This window comes from Pteropus alecto, unplaced genomic scaffold (genome assembly GCF_000325575.1).
Source record: "Pteropus alecto unplaced genomic scaffold, ASM32557v1 scaffold642, whole genome shotgun sequence".
Classification (NCBI taxonomy): Eukaryota; Metazoa; Chordata; class Mammalia; order Chiroptera; family Pteropodidae; genus Pteropus; species Pteropus alecto.
The window spans coordinates 53,192-70,979 of record NW_006432462.1 but is presented as its reverse complement, the minus strand read 5'-3'; the positions used below and the strand labels follow the sequence as shown (position 1 = coordinate 70,979).

The 17,788-nt window shown below is 45.0% G+C and overlaps 1 protein-coding gene and 1 pseudogene across 1 annotated transcript; one reads left to right on the top strand and one right to left on the bottom strand.

Annotated features, from left to right (window-relative positions):
* Positions 1-6,797: 6,797 nt before the first annotated feature.
* On the bottom strand, positions 6,798-6,916 carry LOC112476187 (annotated as a pseudogene).
* A 648-nt stretch (positions 6,917-7,564) lies between these two features.
* Positions 7,565-10,581, top strand: PRAME (preferentially expressed antigen in melanoma). The gene is made up of 3 exons (XM_015585945.1): positions 7,565-7,857; positions 8,272-8,880; positions 10,005-10,581. The coding sequence occupies exons 1-3, from the start codon at positions 7,565-7,567 to the stop codon at positions 10,579-10,581; spliced, it is 1,479 nt and encodes a 492-aa protein (XP_015441431.1).
* The last annotated feature ends 7,207 nt before the right edge of the window (positions 10,582-17,788 follow it).

Here is a 17,788-nt window from a genome sequence, read left to right as displayed (position 1 = left end):
TCCCCCTACGGCCTCCCCATCCCCCAACTCGCACCCCCTGCAGCTTGGTGGGGCGTGGCCACAGGCACCACCCCTCCTCCATCCCCTCCCAGCTTGTTTAAACAACCCCTTTTGGACTCCTTGGGCGACCCCACTCGTATCCCAGGATCTCGTGAGATTTCGCACGAGACTGAACCAGAAGCCAGGATTGGTTAAATACCGCTGCTTCCGGCCAAGCTCCCCGGAACTTGCTGAGTCAGCGCCACTTTCTTTCTCTTCAGCGGCTGTGTAGAGAGGCCACGTGGTGAGGAGCGCGGTCTGAAGAAAACGTAAGTTCAAACCCTGGTTCCTCCACTTTCTCGCAGGGCGACTTTGGACTATTCACAGTAGCCCCCAAACCCTCCCCCGGCCCCGTTTTCCATGTGAGGACCAAACGAAAAATCGTGGTTTACCCAGATGAGCCCAGGCCGTGTCGTGTGTCCGTAAAAGTGGCCGCAGTTAGGAGTTTTAAGTTGTAAAAATTAATTGAACTCTGGCATCTGCGTGTAGTTCGATAACATTTGTTGGCCGGGTATGTACTTGAGATGGGGCAGCTGCTCTGGGAACCTGGCTCCTACGGGCGGGCAGAAGAAGAGGCAGAAACGCGGCTGGCTGCTGGACAGTAGTAATTGTCTTGAGGTAAGAGTCGCTTTTGACGGCGCAAGGTGTTACTCAGATTGTTCTCTTGTTCAGACGATGAGTAATTGGTGGTCAGGTTTGGAGATAAGAGGTGAGTTCCACTGAAAGGGCAGGACTGTGTCTCCAGTTTTCAGTTTCCTCAGCAGTGTTTTTAGAGATTTTCACAGGAGCCCATAGCTTTCTAAATACTCGTGTTCACACACAGCCCTCTTGTTTTTGGAGTATTTTGGTTCTTGTTCTCAAACTTGAGTGGACACAGGTGACTGAGAAGATAGGAGACCAGGGAAAACAAGTATTGGAGGATCTGAGGCCAGTCTGAGCGGGACCAGAGTGGGCGGAAAACATCTTCAGGTAAGCTGTTCCCCTGAACCTTCTTCGGTGTTCCTAAAAGCACTGTCACCTCCTATCTTCCTCTTCAAGGAGCTAGGTGGAATCTGCATCCTGGGCCCCTCATGAGGGAGGAAGAGCAAAAGCAGTCCATATTTTCTCAAGTCATTTCCCAAAGAGAGCGTTTGTCCTGCTGCCGTTTTATAAGATGTAACTGTAGCATGTTGGAGACCTCATTCTCAAAGCCACGGTTATGCTCAGAAACTGGGATGAAGGAACAGGACTGGCATCAGACCCCAGAGACTTGACTTGTGTTTGGTATTGAGTAGGTTTTGGTCTCACTTCCCCGTGGGCCTGAACCACAGAGGGTAAGGGATACTCCTTGAAAAAGAGCAACGATAGTGCACAGCATGTTCTCTGGCTGCAGCCCAGGAGGTCACGGAGGCCATGTGGCCTGACTTGGAGCTGAGACACAAGGCCCAAGCATGACCTCATGCATTGGGAGTGTTGGGCAGTACACGGTACTGTTGATACTAGGACACCTGGTTGTAAAGCCCAGTTTGCTGCCACCTCCGGGGCAGGAAATGGTGACCTTCTATCCCAGAGGCACACTGAGGCTAAGTCAGTACAGACTAGGTCCAGGACTCTGAGAGGAAAAACATGCAGAGGTGAGTGTGGGACAGAAGAGGAGGGTCAGCTCTTGGTTGCCAGAAGGTCCCCTCCTTAGTGTGTCTCACCTGTGCAGAGAGTGAGGCGGATGAGCAGAACAGAGCCCAGGCCACGGCGGAGAGGCCCCAGAGCTCTGCCTCCTGGAGCCCCAGCTCTGGGTCGGGCTCCCCACACCCTTCTTACCTTCTGCCTCAAACGTGGGAGGGGCTTCCATGCACATCTCCACAGATTCTGGGGGTGACACCCCATCAGCAAATTTGCTTACTTCTGCCAAGGGGGTACAAGATAGAGAGGTATTTCCTTCCAGGAGTTTCTCAGAGCCTCACATACCAGGGAAACCAGGTGTGAGCTGAGGTGACAATGAGCACAGATTCTTCTGGGTTTCTCCTGAGAATATTGCTCCCCTTGCTCCATCCTCGTAGAATACCTGGCAGGGCCCACAGACCTCAGCTGCCGGGCCCCTGGACTGTGATGGGTAATGTCACCTAAATGGAAGCTTCTATTCACTGCTCTTACACCTGACCTTGTCCACTGCTGCCACACATAGAGTGGGATGTACCCATTCTTAGGCGACTTCTCCAATCACATCCCATACAACTGGCCCAAGTGACAGGGAGCCCTGGACTAGGTGCCAGGAAACTCATTCTGTGTCGCCCCAATTCTACCAAACACAAGTAATTTTTACTTACCGTGATTCAGGATCCAGCTTCAAGTTCATAATCCTCCACTCCCACAGAAGTATAAATGATGAACATGGTTGTGACAGAAAGGCTGGAGATGTCCCAGAGGAAAGGATGCTGGCAAAAATCTTCACATTAAAGGAACTCTCTCAGAAATAGGTAGAGAACAAGAAAGATAAAATGTTGGAAACCTATCCAAACTTAGAAAGCAGTGTAACAGTTCATTCAAGGCATAGAAAAAATGCTCACTCTGTAGGAAAGTTATGAGACACACGTGTTCAAACTACTCTTGAAAAATCTTTGACAAAGAAACAACGGTTTAAGTCTCAACATTTAAAAATTAGAGTGTACTAAATAGTTTTACTGTTTTATTCATTTATATATTTATGACTGATAGAGAATACTTAATGTTTAATAAAAAAAATTGTAATGGCCACAGAAAAATCATAAGTTTTGGATTAAGTTTTGATTGTCCATAATCTATGGATTAAGATTGCTTGGCACAGTCAAGCTGGCAAGGTCATTTTTATGGTCCTGCTCTACCAGGCAAACCAAGATTAGCCTGCGATTATTTTATTTTTTAGCTCATTTACTACTCAATAGAGTAGTGCTGCCCAGAACTCCCAATCCATTCCTCAGAGATGCCCTGAAAGAAAGACACTTTCACTGGGTGTCACCCAGAATAGCAGTTGATGTGTGCTAGACTCTCAAATGTTTTTGAGTAGATCGAGGATTGAGAGAGGAGTCGTCTTGAGTAAAGGGAAAGGGGATCAGTTGGCCCTCAGAAGCACAGTTCTCACAGTCTGATGAGGCTGAGGTGCAAAAGTCCCAAGGAACATTCCTCTGGGGCCAAATGCTAAGGCTGAGCTCTCCCCTTCCCTCCAGACCTCTCCCTAACTTTGTGTCCAGGATTAGTGCTTGCCACTGTCTCCTGTTCACCCCAGGCTCTCCATTGACCTGATTCTGTGCCTTTGGGGTAAGGGAACAGCCACTGGCCCCTCACGTAGGCCAGGTCAAACAAATCCAGGTGCTCTGGCCACTCCCAGTCCACAAGTCCAGGCCCACAGTGCCTCTTCCCCCACCCTGTGGTCTCAGACACAAGTCTCTCACACAACTCTGTGAGAGCCAGAAAACCTTGCCCCTGCTCTCCTATCATTTCCCTCCCTCCCTCATTCTCTCAGTCCCTCCGCTCCCCCAACTGTGCCTCTAGAAGCACCTCCCTTGACAATAACTGGCTGAACCCAGAGTGACCTGGACATCAGGCAGGTCCTCCTTAGGGAGGAAGAAAGAGAGACAATCCCTTGTTTAATTCTAGATGTTGGATCTGAGGTGAAACCAGATCTTGTTGCATATGGGAAGGGACAGGAAAGGCCAACAGAGACTTTGCTTTCAAAAAGGTATGGGGGGTAAAATAATAGTTCAGGGTAAGAGGTCTGACTCCAGAGGGAAAGAAGCCAGAGGGAATCTTGTCAGCTTGAAGGCTGAGTTAAGGGAGCTGAAGATGGGAGAGCCCCTATATGAGGACTAGGCCCCAGGAGCAGATGCTTTGGACCAGCAGGACCAGCAGAGTTGAGGCCTTCCTCTGGAACCCGGGAAGGGTTGTCTTCCAGCATTCCAACAGTGCCTCTTCAGATCCAGAAAAGCAGCTGGGCTTTTGTTTTCTATACTTTGTGACTTGTTAGGTTCTCCAAAATAGCTCAGAATTGGGAAGAATTCCCGATTCTGTTAGTAGTAGTGGAAGGGTTTTCCCCCAGCATCTTGGCCACACCCCAGGCTCAGGAGAGAGGGGTTGGCATTCTAGGGATGCAGAAAGAGAGGGCTCCCCAGTCAAAACAGGCCAGGAGGGGGAAATGGTAAACAGAAGCATTCTAAAGTGCCCAAAAAGGCCCCAGGGGCAGATGCTTTGGAATCCCAGTAGGAATTCTGTGACTAGAGGAGGTAATGGTGCCAGGCAGGACAGCCCCTCTCATGAGCTCAGAGGCTACTCTACTCTGGCCTGTGTAGCAAATGAGGACCATGAGGAGAGCAAGTGACCAGGATATGGTAGGAACATCCCCCAAATCCATGTGTAGCCCTGGGAATCATCCTGAGTAGGAAGGACAGCTCTTCATGCAGATGTGCTCCTGCCTCCAGTGCCACAGCATGTACCCTGGAAAAACAGGTTCTGCGTGGAGATGGACAGAAACAAAGTATGAGCCGAACACTCCCTCATGAGGCAAGGGACACATGCAGAAAGAGAGGGGTCCCCAGTCAAAACCGTTTACCCCTCCTGGCCTGTTTTGACTGGAGACCCCTCTCTTTCTGCATGTGTCCCTTGCCTCATGAGGGAGTGTTTGGGTCATACTTTGTTTCAAGGTCATTTGAAGACAGTGGTCCCTCTTGCCTCCTCAGATCTTGTAGATGCTGGGATCCCATAAAAATGCTCAAGCTTGGATTCCTGCAATTTTCCAGTTTTCCTGAGGTCCATGTGAAGTCTGTTAAAGGGAAAAAAACCACAGGCCCAAAATGGCATCAGTCATGCTAAAAACCCACAATACCAAAAGTAGACAATATCAAATCTAATTGCAGTTTCAACCTCTTCCAGAATCAACCAGTGTGGAATTTTCTGGTCAACACCACTATGGTAATCTGTCATGTGGGCCCTCTCCATCAGAATAAGAAATGTTTGGGCATTACAGTACAGAGGGTAAAAAATAACCAGGACAGTTCTTTGGGTGGAGAGGTTCTTTGTGTTTTGAAACTTCAAAAGAACCAGTGTGTGATCCAGCATGGCATGGGGACGTCCCAACACTTGGCAGATGCTTAAATGCCTAATACAGCTTCTGATCTTGTGAGGAAGAAGGAGTTGATGATCATGCACTGTTTAATCTGGAGAGAGGAAAAACCTAAGTGTTATTTTTGTGCCCAACGGTGCTCTGTAACAGAGGCTTAGGGACGGGGACTGAAGGGTCTTTTTGGAGCCGCATTTGCATCAGTTTTCTAGGATTAAGGAAACATCAGTTATCAGTATATACTTGGGAAGGGGCCTTTGATGATCATGTTTAGGGTCAAGGCTCCTGGAACAGGCCTGGGCCTGATCTTACTATGAAAGGCTGGGATGTGGAAGAGAATTTCTGAGCCTAAAGAGAAGGTCCTCTGGTAGCTCCTTGATGACAAGGATCCATGTGTTCGGTCCACATTTATTTCTCTCAGTGCCTCCAAGATTCCAAAGAGCCCACAGCCATCACTCCTCAGTGGCTTTCAGAATTAGATAAGTCGTGTCCCAGGTTTAGTCAATAAACCTCTCTTCTGGCCTCTCCCCAGCCCACATTCCTACATTTAATCTTCTCTAGCCAGTTTGTTGAGCTGATTTAGTCCTTCTGAGAGGAAATGGCCTTAACTCTTCACATTGGATTTCAGGGATCCACCTGGTTTCCGTTAGCCATCCCTTTGTAAGTTCTCACATTTATCCAGATGTAAGTCTGAATTCTGCAAATAAAACGTTTACCTTGTTTTGGGTAATTCCCTCGGTCCCATTACATATGCCCACCTTTCCCTTCTGGACAACTACTAGTGATTGTGACCCGACTTCCATCAGGGAAGCCTTGACCCTCAAAATCTAGAACACCAGCCATCCCTCAGTTGTGCCTCTGTCCCTCTGTGAATAGGCATACATACGATTTGCAATTTTAGGAAATGAAGTGACTATTTGATATTCAGGTATTTTATTTTTTATTTCTTTTTTCTCTTGGGATTACACCACTGTCTGCATGAAGCTGGCTTAATTCAAATATTTGGGTAATTTTGATGAGGCCCAAACTCCCCCAGCAAGCATACCTCCAGGTTGGTTTCCTTTTCTTTTTCTTCCTTGAATGGACATACTATTCAGTTCCATGTATGAAGAAAGTAAAAAACCAAATTAGGGTTAATTGTGTGGAGACCCAGTAATAAGGATTTGCATTCAGTTGGAAGTTGAAATTTCAGCTAGAATCTGAAAAAAGGTGTGGCCAGCAAGGGCTATAATTTCTTCTGAGAAGCCAGAGGAGGGACCAGAGGCTGAGGCATGAGTCACTGCCAAGGTCTTCTGGGAGTCAGGAGCATCAGGCTGGGGACACTACCAACTGAACACCCTCACTACCATCTTAAAGCCCTCAGCTAGGATCTCCAGAGGCCTGCAGACTAAGATTAAATAGGTTTCTTTTTGTCGTTTTTTTCCTTTACTTACAAGTGAGCAGGCTTTGCTTTTGCCTGTAAGTGCACTTTTGCCTTAGTCTCAAACATTTTGATTCCAGTTGTCTTGAGAAGTGGGGGATACCCATATTTTTTAACTAAACAGATATTTTCAAATTAAAAGAAATCTAATTCGTTGGAATTTTTTTATGACATTTTATTTATTTATTTATTTTTGGGTGAGGCAGCCATTGGTTGATCTCTCACATTGCAGAGACCTTGTCAGCTTACAATCCCTTATCTTTTATTTTTTTATGCCTACAGCACCTGGTCTTCCTAAGTGGTCTCCCATCCAAGTACTAACCAGGCCTGACCCTGCTTAGCTTCTGAGATCAGATGAGGTCGGGCTTGTTCAGGGTGACATGGCTGTAGATTGATGACATTTAAAATATTTAGTTTATGACTAGTAATTATAGTTCATATCATTTATTTATGATTTTGTGACTTTACTAACTAAAAGCTTAGAAGATTCATAGAATGTTTTTGAATGGAGACTATTCCGCATGTGACCTCTTTGTTCTCTTGAACAAAGGGGTTATTCTAATATATTCGTAGAAGAAACAAGAAATAAAATCTCCAGCTTCCACGTGTTATATAATGTGGTTAAGCTACTTTTAAGGTTTGTATTTTTTATCTTTCCCATCTGAGTTTTTCTTTGGAGCTTAAAAAGAGGCTGTGCTGGGTCATGTGATTCTTATTCCAGTTGTTTTCAGTCCTTGAGGATAACCAGAGACTTCCTAGAAAGGGGTGTGGTCAGGTGTTAGGCTCCTCCTACTCCAGAGTGGGGTTAGAATTAAATGCGGCAGTGGATAGATATGGAATGCAGCCAGGGATTGTCTTGCTGCCAGAGCTGCAGCTTTGTGCCCCCCGAGCTGAAAATGGAATCAGGGTAAACTGAGGACTCCTTCGGCTAGTTCCTCTGAAGGGTGGAAGCATGATGGGGTTTCTTGTGCTCGGTCTAACTACAACGCCGCATTCCCTGAATGTATCCCCAGGGTCTGTTTCAGAGCAAATTTGTCAGGATGAACCTCCCAGCTCCAGACAGACTCCTGGAACTGGCATGTCATAGCCTGCTGAAAGATGAGGACTTGGCCATTTCCTCTCTCGAGTTGCTGCCCGTGGAGCTCTTCCCACCGCTGTTCATGGCGGCCTTTGCTGGGAGGCACAGCAAGACCTTGAAGGCCATGGTGCAGGCCTGGCCCTTCCCCTGCCTCCCTCTCGGAGCCCTGATGAAGGAGCAGCAGCCGTACCATGAGACCATCCAGGCTGCGCTTGATGGACTTGACCTCCTGCTTTCCCAGGAGGTTCGCCCTAGGTGAGGATGATCTCACAGTCTGATAGGGCCTTGGAGGTCCGAGTGGATGCAGCTGGAGTCAGGGAGGGTACAGGGCCGAAGCGAGAACTAGAGCCTTCTGATGGTGTCAGTGAAGATGCTCAGAGAGCTGTTGGTGCCATTGCTGGGGTCACTCTGGGAACAGGCTTCTGGACATGTAGGGCTTGTTGAGGTGCAGAGTTGACTAAAGGAACTTGCGCTCACCCCCTCCTGGTGGCACTTAAAGGTACCAAAATGGGGACCAGGAAGGATTCCAGTAGTACAAGGAGCAGCTGATATCTGGGGTGTGGAGTAAAAGTACAATCAGGTGTCTGGTCCAGGTGCGTAGATTTCTAGATTCGTAGTCTTACTCCCTGTTATTAACGCTTCTCGGTCTGTCTCCTGTTTTCCCTGCAGGAGATGGAAACTGCAAGTGCTAGATTTACAAAAGAATGTGCATCAGGACTTCTGGGCAGTGTGGTCTGGAAACAAGGTGACCAATATGTGTCCACTGTGGGAGCCAGAGGTGGCCCAGCCAATCCAGAAGAGGCAGAAAGTAGACAATTCAAATACAGGGCCAAGGTCACCCTTGGCCCCTCTGGAGGTATTCATAGACCTTTGCCTCAAGGCAGGCACCCCTGATGAGACCCTCACTTACCTCATTAAAAAAGTCAGGCAGAGGAAAGGTTTGATACACCTGCGCTGTAAGAAGCTGAAGATCTCCACAGTGTCAATTCAAAATATTAAGATCCTGAAAATGGTGCAGCTCGACTCTGTCGAGGATTTGGAAGTGAATTGCACCTGGAAACTGTCCACCATGGAGAAGTTTGCTCCTTACCTGGGCCAGATGGGCAATCTGCACCGGCTCCTCCTCTCCCACATCCACATGTCTTCTCATATCACCCTGGAGCAGGAGCAACAGTATGTCAGCCAGTTCACCTCTCAGTTCCTCAGCCTGCTCCACCTCCAGGAGCTCTATTTGGACTCTATTTCTTTTCTTGAAGGTCGCCTGGACCAGATGCTCAGGTGAGGGATGGTGAGGTTTCTCTGGAGACTAGAGCAATCCGCTTTTCATTTCATCAGCAATAATGGGCCTCTCTTGTATGCCAGCCATCAACAGTGCCAGAGTGCATGAGTCACTAGAAGGTCCACCCACTCAGTGTCTTGTTCGCTGCTTTGTCCGTTGTCACATAATCCCTCAGATAAAAGTTAGAGGTGTGAACTAGGACATGCTATTAGAGGGATTGCTTGCTAGGAATCTGTGTAATGGGGGCTTTGGGCCAGATGAGGGTGGCTTTGGGAAGTCTCCCACTTAGGAAATGATGTCTAAGTGAAGATGATGGAAAATAAGTGAATGTTGAGGGCAGGGATGAGGGGAAAGCTCATCAGATGTGAGGTCTCAGATTGTAAGCTCTGCCCTCAGCACTTTGTCTGCAGGAGCCTCTTCCTTCAACCCTGCCTCAAACTGCCTGTCTCTCAAGCTTTGCTTTAGGCTCCAGCTAAGGAAATATGTGGGAAATGCAGGCTTCTGAAGTAAGGAATTGTAAAAAGGAATAGTTTGTGGATGATTTAGTGATCCAAGTTAGTCCCTGCAGGCTGGCAGCCGCCACTAGATATTGCCAGACTGCCCAGGTTAGCCCTTTCTGCACTTGCTCCCTTAGCCTTATCAGCCACAGAGATCAAAGTGATGGGAGTCAAAGCTGTGGTCAAAAGGAAGCCTGAGTTGAAAGCATTTCCGGTCATATCACCCCATATCACCCCGTACTAAAACTTGCTGGTTTTCTCTCCTGCTTGAGATGTCAGGCCAGGCTCCCCTATTAGCACCTCCCATCTTTACCTTTCTTCATGCTCAAAATACCTGTAGGTGGGGTGTGATGTGCTCTGCTTGACGGAAGAGCAAAGAGTGTGTGTGGGGTTTCATTCACTTGAACCAGTTACACAGCAGATAAGTGATGGAGGGAAGGACTCCACTCAGACTTGCACTGACTTGAATGCCTCCTTTTCACCAGGTGGCATCCTGAGGGTTGACCATCATCTAGAAAACTTTGGGTTCTGGTGAAATGGGCCTCTCTTCCTTTAAGGCCTGGGTCATCTTCACCTCCTGCCCACCAGCTCCATTCCCCAGAACTAACTGCTCTGTCTCTCCCCAGGTGCCTGAAGACCCCCTTGGAGACCCTGTCCATCACTAACTGCCTGCTTTCGGAAACCGACTTGATGCACTTGTCCCAGAACCTGAATGTCAGTCAGCTGAAGGACCTGGGTCTCAGCGGGGTCAACCTGACCAATGTAAGTTCTGAGCCCCTCCAAATTCTGTTAGAAAGAGCCTCCGCGACACTCCAGGACCTCGATTTGGATGAGTGCGGGATCATGGACCCCCAGTTCACTGCCATCCTGCCTGCCCTGAGCCGCTGCTCCCAGCTCACAACCTTCAGCTTCTGTGGAAACCCCATCTCCATGGCTGTCTTGGAGAACCTGCTGCGCCACACCATCGGGCTGAAAAACCTGAGCCATGTGCTGTACCCTACCCCCTTGGAGAGCTACGAGGATGTCCGTGGCACCCTCCACCTGGGCTTACTTGCCCAGCTGCACGCCAAGCTGAGGCAGATGCTGCAGGAGTTGGGGCGACCCAGCATGGTCTGGTTCAGTGCCAACCGCTGTCCTGACTGTGGTGACAGAACCTTCTATGACCCAGACCCCATTCTGTGTCCCTGTTATACATCTTTCTAGCTGGGTGCACAATCATAGGCTTTGTTTTAGGCACTTGGATACTGAAGCTCAGACATAAGTACTTCTGCCTGCCCTGAGCCGCTGCTCCCAGCTCACAACCTTCAGCTTCTGTGGAAACCCCATCTCCATGGCTGTCTTGGAGAACCTGCTGCGCCACACCATCGGGCTGAAAAACCTGAGCCATGTGCTGTACCCTACCCCCTTGGAGAGCTACGAGGATGTCCGTGGCACCCTCCACCTGGGCTTACTTGCCCAGCTGCACGCCAAGCTGAGGCAGATGCTGCAGGAGTTGGGGCGACCCAGCATGGTCTGGTTCAGTGCCAACCGCTGTCCTGACTGTGGTGACAGAACCTTCTATGACCCAGACCCCATTCTGTGTCCCTGTTATACATCTTTCTAGCTGGGTGCACAATCATAGGCTTTGTTTTAGGCACTTGGATACTGAAGCTCAGACATAAGTACTTCTTAAAGGAACACAGCAGCCACAGTTTCAGACAAATGCTGTGTTAGCAGGAAAAGGAGAGGTGATTCAGGGGGTAGGGGAGGAAATGTTGACTTGAGTTAATGGTTTCTTTGAGGAGATGTGTTCTGTAGAGTTAGATGTATGAATCTTAAGTTTCTAGAGGGAGATTCAGGCATTGAAGATAGATGTGGGAGTTACCCCTGTTTGAATGGTTGTAAAGAAATGGTCAGAAATAAAGGTAACTTCATGTTAACCATCTGGTGTCCTCTTACGTTAACCTGATTCTCCAACTTAAACCTCAGGAATCTCTAGTTACTTAGCTAATAAGGCATGAATGTGCATGATGCTCAGAAACTAGGCTGAACAAGGTTGGGCCGCAGTTCATGGTACCATTTATCATTCCTTCTGTTTGGTTCTTCTGTCTGGTGCATCTGTTATCTCCACTTAACGCCTGTGACTATTGAGTTAGTCAATGTACACAAGGTGCATCCAGGGCCTGGAATATACTAAGTGACCTATAATTGCCACTGCTAACTCCACCCAGGCTCTAGAATCAAGCATTCCTCCTAGTGTCTCCATCCCTGGCCTTTGGCCACACTGAGGTAGGGCTTCATTTCACTGAAGGGAACATCCACCTGCTGGTGAGCAAGAGCCTTAGCCTTAACCAACTCATCTGTCATCCTACCTGGTCTAGCCCCTTGAATTCAACTAGTGGCCAGTGAAAACATTTAAATTTCTTGAGTAAAATGTGATTATATGGGCTTATAACATTGGTTTAATATTTATCCCTCATTAAATATATGGCATCCTTTTGTGGGAGTAAGGTTGTAACAATGTGAGAATGACTTCTCCTTAGAGGGTTCATACCAAGTCACCTCAACATGTGCTTCTGTAGTATGTGGGCTATTTCAAGCTGAAGGCAGTTGAGATCCTGCGGGCTCATGAGAAACTTCCACCTTTCCCTTAAAGAATTTAAATCAGGGGCCTTGCCCATGATGAGTTGTCATCAGAAATAACTTTTTATGACCTAGGTATAGGGCAGGGCAAACTTCTAATTACTGAGCATCTGTTCTTATCCAGCAAATGACCTTCTGCCCACTCTTTACCTCATATTTAGTTTAGAATATTTCAGACACGCACATACATGCACATACATAAATATAGTTTTCCCTGTGTCTCGTGTACGTGAGGTTCCCATACGTATGTAATTAAATTTGATGATTGTCTCATGTCTATTTGATTGTTAGACCAACTGACAGCACCTTGGAGGAAGAGGAAAAAGTTCCTTCCCCATGGGCCCCTTAACCAACTTACAGGAATATTTTCCAGAATGGGAACCAGCACCTCTGGAATTTAAGGAAAAGTATACAAAATGAGAACGTTCTTGAAGAGCAAAGGCAAAGCATCACATGATCTCAGTGTTGGGTTCCTCAGCCACAAACTTGGAGTTCTTGCAGGAGGGTATTGGTCCAAGCACCTAAGAGCTAGAGAGATTATCTTAGAGAAGAAGAGAGGGAGAGGTGATCCAGTATTTGGACAAGCAGAATTAAACGTAAGATGATGAGGCAGGATCTCAGAGGGTGGAGGACAAAACAGTTGGCCACAAAACTTTTTAAAAAATCTTTTTCTTCAATAACAGTTGACATTCACCATTATTTAATATTAGTTTCAGGTGTACAGCATAGTTGTTAGACATTTACATAATTTACAAAGTGATCCCCGATTAGCCTGGTACCCACCTGGCACTATACATAGTTATTACAATGTTATCGACTGTATTCCCTATGCTATATTTTACAACCCTGTGACTACCATTTTGTACTTTTTAATTCCTCCACCTTTTATACCCAGCCCAACAACCCCCCTCCCATTTGGCAACCATCAGTTCTTTGTATCTATGAACATTAGACTTTTGTTGAATGTTTTCTTCAACAAATCTTCCAAACCTGAGAATAGTAATGATGTGGTGATAATAATAAGTGAGTACCAAGCATAAAAAAGCACAACCAAGTGATCTATTGATACAAAACAAATTATCCCCAAACTGAATGGCTTAAAAACAACAATATATATTTTTGAATTCACAGTTATTGTGGCTTAGCTGATTGCATCTGACTCAGAGTCTCATCAGGTACACTCAAAATGTTGGCTTATTCATCTAAAAATTTGACAGACTTGACCAGAGCTGGAGAATCCTCTTCCAAGATGGCTCTTTTCCTTGGCTGTTGGCAGGAGGCCTCAGTTCCTCACCATGTAGATCTTTCCATAGGACTGCCTGAGTGTTCTCACAACATGGCAGCCATCTGGCTTCCACTAGTGCAGGTGATTCAAAAGAACAAGACAGAATGTCTTTTATGACCCAATCTTGGAAATCACACACCATCGTCCCACAATGTCCTGCTCCCTGTGACAGAGAACTATCCAAGGATGTGAACACCAGAAGGCAGGGATCATTGGGGGCTGTCTAGAAGGCAGGCTTTCACAATAGCACAAAGCCTTTTGCTGAAGTAACATGTTAACTAAACCTATTGTAATAATTTTGCAGTATATACATATATCAAATAATTATATTGAGAACCTTAAACTTATACAATGTTCGATATCAATCAAACTTGTGGAGGGGACTAAAAACAAAAAAAGAATTAAAAACCTCACAAAATAACCCCCTCGAAAGCCTTTTCCATACATTATTTTATTTAATAGTCATAGCAATCCAGGAAGGTAGTTATCATTTACCTCTGTGACCCAGAACTTGACATCATATCTGGCAGAATGTAGCACTCTAGACTTTGGTCAAAGAGAGATGCACGTAAGGGATTAAGAGCTCAGGACATCAGTCCCACTGCCTAGGTTCAGATCTCGGATGCTATTTATTGTGTGATCTTGAGCAAGATTTTTAACATCTCTGTATTCAAAACAAAACAAAACAAACCCACAAAACTCTACTATGAATATAATAATAATATATACACACCCTCTCTTGATTTTGATTCAACTAAATAGAAGATATAGCACATTCCAATCCCAGTGCCTGGCTCATAGTGCTAAATAAACATTATTTGTTGTTATTGATGTTATCCCCAACAATGTTTCCTGCTCCTGGTGAGGTTTTCAGTGACTCATTAAAAAAAAATTTTTTTTTATAAGAGTTTATTTGAGCCAAACTGATGACATGTGCGGAGGAGCAAGATCTCAAATGCTCCCAAGAATAACAGTTTATGCAACTTCTTTTATGCATTTGAAATTAAAGAAGAAACTCAGGAAGATTACATGAGCTGGGAGAAAGCCAGGCAGGCGTTGTATTACAGGATTGTTAACAAGATTCTGTGCTCTCTTGAGAGTGGTTACAGTTTATTTTAAAGGTGTGTTAGATACGCAGAAAAAATGGATAGGGCTCGCCTGAGGCAAAGTTAGGCCTTTAACAAAAGAAGTTATATGCCTGAAGCGTGACTACCCCCTATGTCCTGCCCAGTTAGAATTTATAATCAGATCACCCTGTGAGGTTACTTTCCGTAGAACCCAATTTTCCATCCACAGTTCTCCCTCCAGGTCATAAATCAATTGGAAGGATGCATTGATGACCAACCTTTTGGTCAGATAGTGTAGTCTCAGAGTACTAGGAAGTCTCATTCCTAGGAGGTCTCAGTATAGACTTTATTTTGTTGACCTTTGGGGATGGAGCAATACCATAACCACGAAATCCAAGTTGAGGCCAAATTTCTCCCAAAAAGGGAAGGTCAGGTAAATGGAAGGCAGTCTAGGTCTTAACTGCTTTCATTTTGAAAACAAAAAACAACACTAGATCATTTTTATCCTGTGAACTATCCTGATCTGAATGGTTTTGCCTCCTCATTTTGCTGTGTTTGGCATCTAGTGTAACAGCCTCAGTAATTCTTGAGGGTATACATGGCACCTAATGGCATTGAGCTACCTCTGGAAAAGCCTTAAAATTGAGAGGGAGCAGAGTGTGCAACCCCAAAAATATGCCTTTTGGGGATATTGATTATTTTAAGCTGATTATTTTTAAGAAATGAAAGACCCAGAAAGAACATTCGAACATCCCCCGTTACCTGCCTAAAGGAATTCATATAGAAAAACTTCCTTAAAGGAAGAGAACTATCACTTTAGCATCAGAATATGAACTGAGTGTAGCAGACAGGGAGGACTCTAGCAAAGTCTGTTTGCTAGACTCCCCTCTGTGTGTTCCCATTGTTTCTGGGTGGCCCAGCGAGAATTTGTTTACCAAATAATTGCTCCTTCTTATCTACCCATCAACTGCCTACTTTCCCTTTAGAGTCCCAGACTCCTGTCTCCCTCTCCTTTATCCGACATCTAAGCCTCCACTGCCTGATTGAGTCCTATATTCTTAGAGAACCCCTGTATATACATACATAATAAATTTGTTTATTTTTCCTATTGATCTGTTTCATGTCAATTTGATTATTAGATTAGCCAGAAGAACTTAGAAGGTGAAAAGGGAAATTATTTTTAATCCCCCACAGAATCTTTTCCAATAGAAATACTCAACCAGAAAATACAGATATGTTCTGCCTCCTGAGGCAGGACAGGGCAAATTCCCCCGAGTGAGGAGAGACCAAGCCCTGCACTGAGAGAGAAGAGGATTCTTGGCGGAGAGTGTAGAAAGAAATCAAACACATACCAAAGTTAGAGTTAAAAAGAAAGTTTATTATCCCATTTCCAGTTTTCCTCGAGAACACTTGCTGAAGGTGGCTGCAACATTTACTCTGAGATAACTCGCAGATTACGGTCCTAACCTTACCCCCAAAGTTTGCCGTGAAATGTCTCGCTTTTATTATTATTTTTGTATCACTCTGGTATAGCAATAGTCTTTGGAAACAAATTTATAGCATTCTGTTTTTAGTAGTGGTATTTCCATTTACAAAATACAGTAATTCTCGGTGGCTGAAAATGTCAAATTCTATGTTCTGCTTTGCGTTGTTCCATGCTTTGAAATTTACTACACAAAAAAAGAGGATTAAATACTGATCATTATATACATTTCTGTCACATTAGGATTAGAGACAAATTCTGTTTAGAAATAGCTCCAAGAACAGTTTTTATATTTTATTTTCACATTGAAAACCAGTGAGATTTGCTTCAGCCTCAAAGAGTGTGTTTATGTAAAATTAAATTAACACTGGCAGCAAGCTGCAGGTTTTTTTCCTACATGAGAAATGGGTTAAAGAAGGGGAAAAACAAAGACTAGAGAAAGCAAAGACAAAAAGCCAGACAAGGAAAAAAGTCCCGAGTTGGGGATACAAGTTTATTTACCTTTCTTTAGTTCCTGTGAGTTACAGTTTAAAAACTTTGTTTACCCATTTTCCTTTGATGTGGAGCTACAGTGAGGAAGGGGGAGAGTAGGTATAGTGAAAAGGTAAGAATATGTAGCCTGAACGGCCTGCTGGCAGTTCCCAGCCTTTAATCCATAGGTTCCCCTTGTTTTTAGCCATAGGGAATGAACAATTTTATTTTGTGTAGGACAGCCACTTAAAGACTCTTGTTTTTCCTGTTTCCCCTTCATGGGTGTGGGAAATGGGTTGTTAGCAGTCCCAGCAGAAATCTTCCTTTGTTCTGCAGGTGTCCTTGGTGGTCTCTCTGCTGGGCTGACGAGCATATTGCAGCTTCTGACTCTGGATTGATTTAACACTTTAGTTCTCTTCCCTTCTCCCTACATTACTCTGACATTTATCCACAAGTTGCTTTGACTTTTGAGTTTGAGGTGCCCAGGCCTTTGTGCTAATGAAGCATCTCATGTCTCCTTTCGTAGTATTTTTCCACACTCTTCAGAAGATGCATTCCTGTTTGCTTCTAAACATTTGCAAGCACACGATAATAATCATCAAACTCCCTAATCAATTTCTCCCCATCCAAGTTAAAATCGTTCATTAAAATTATGTTAATAAAACACAATTTCAATGTTCATGTGTATGTGTATGTAAGCAATACACACCTATTTATATAAAAAGTTAAGGAAGAAGAATGTAGATGTGGAGAATATGCACTGAAAGGCACATAAGAAATTCTTAAGAGCAGTTTATTTTGGGACTGGAGACGGGTAACTAACTGTATGGGGCACGAGGGAGACTGCAACTGATGAAAAATCTTCTGTGTTGTTTGACTTGATTTTGAACTCTGCATAAGTATGACTTGTAATTGAAGAGTAGTTTTCAAGGCACAATGTGCTATACCTGAATCCATTGTTTATACAATGGATTTGTGCTCTTGTGTCAACTTATATCCCAAGTGTTATATTTTGTTTTGTTTTTGAATTAATAAAAACTTATACAAAATAAAGTATTTATTCAAAGGCTGACCGAAATCCATTCTCAATTGCCAAAGAAAGAGTCACATCTGATTTCAAGATTTTAGTGTTAGATGTAATTTAGAGTTTTTTCTCCTTGGCGTGATTCATCTGTAACTTGGAGTTTTTGCCTTAGTCCACCTGGTAAAGACATAATTTCCCCAAAGGCTGGTTCGCTACCAAGCTTGATTAATTCACCTTACCCATTAGAACACTTTGCTGGGACCAGTTCTCCAGTTTTTTTTCCCTTGGGGGTACCCATTAGAGTTGGAGCCTCCCTCTATTGCCCCCCCCCCACCTTCTTGTGTCTGAAGGAGCTGGGGCTAATGTGAGCCACCAAAATTTGTCATCTAGGTATGTTCTGGAAACTAATATCTCCCTGCTTTGGTAAGTAGGTGATGGAGGTCATTAGTTACTGAATT

Coding starts and splice junctions, on each gene's coding strand:
- PRAME (XM_015585945.1), top strand. CDS start 7,565: ATGAACCTCCCAGCTCCAGACAGACTCCTGGAACTGGCATGTCATAGC. Junction 7,858..8,271: donor TCCCAGGAGGTTCGCCCTAG/GTGAGGATGATC, acceptor TTTTCCCTGCAG/GAGATGGAAACTGCAAGTGC. Junction 8,881..10,004: donor CGCCTGGACCAGATGCTCAG/GTGAGGGATGGT, acceptor GTCTCTCCCCAG/GTGCCTGAAGACCCCCTTGG.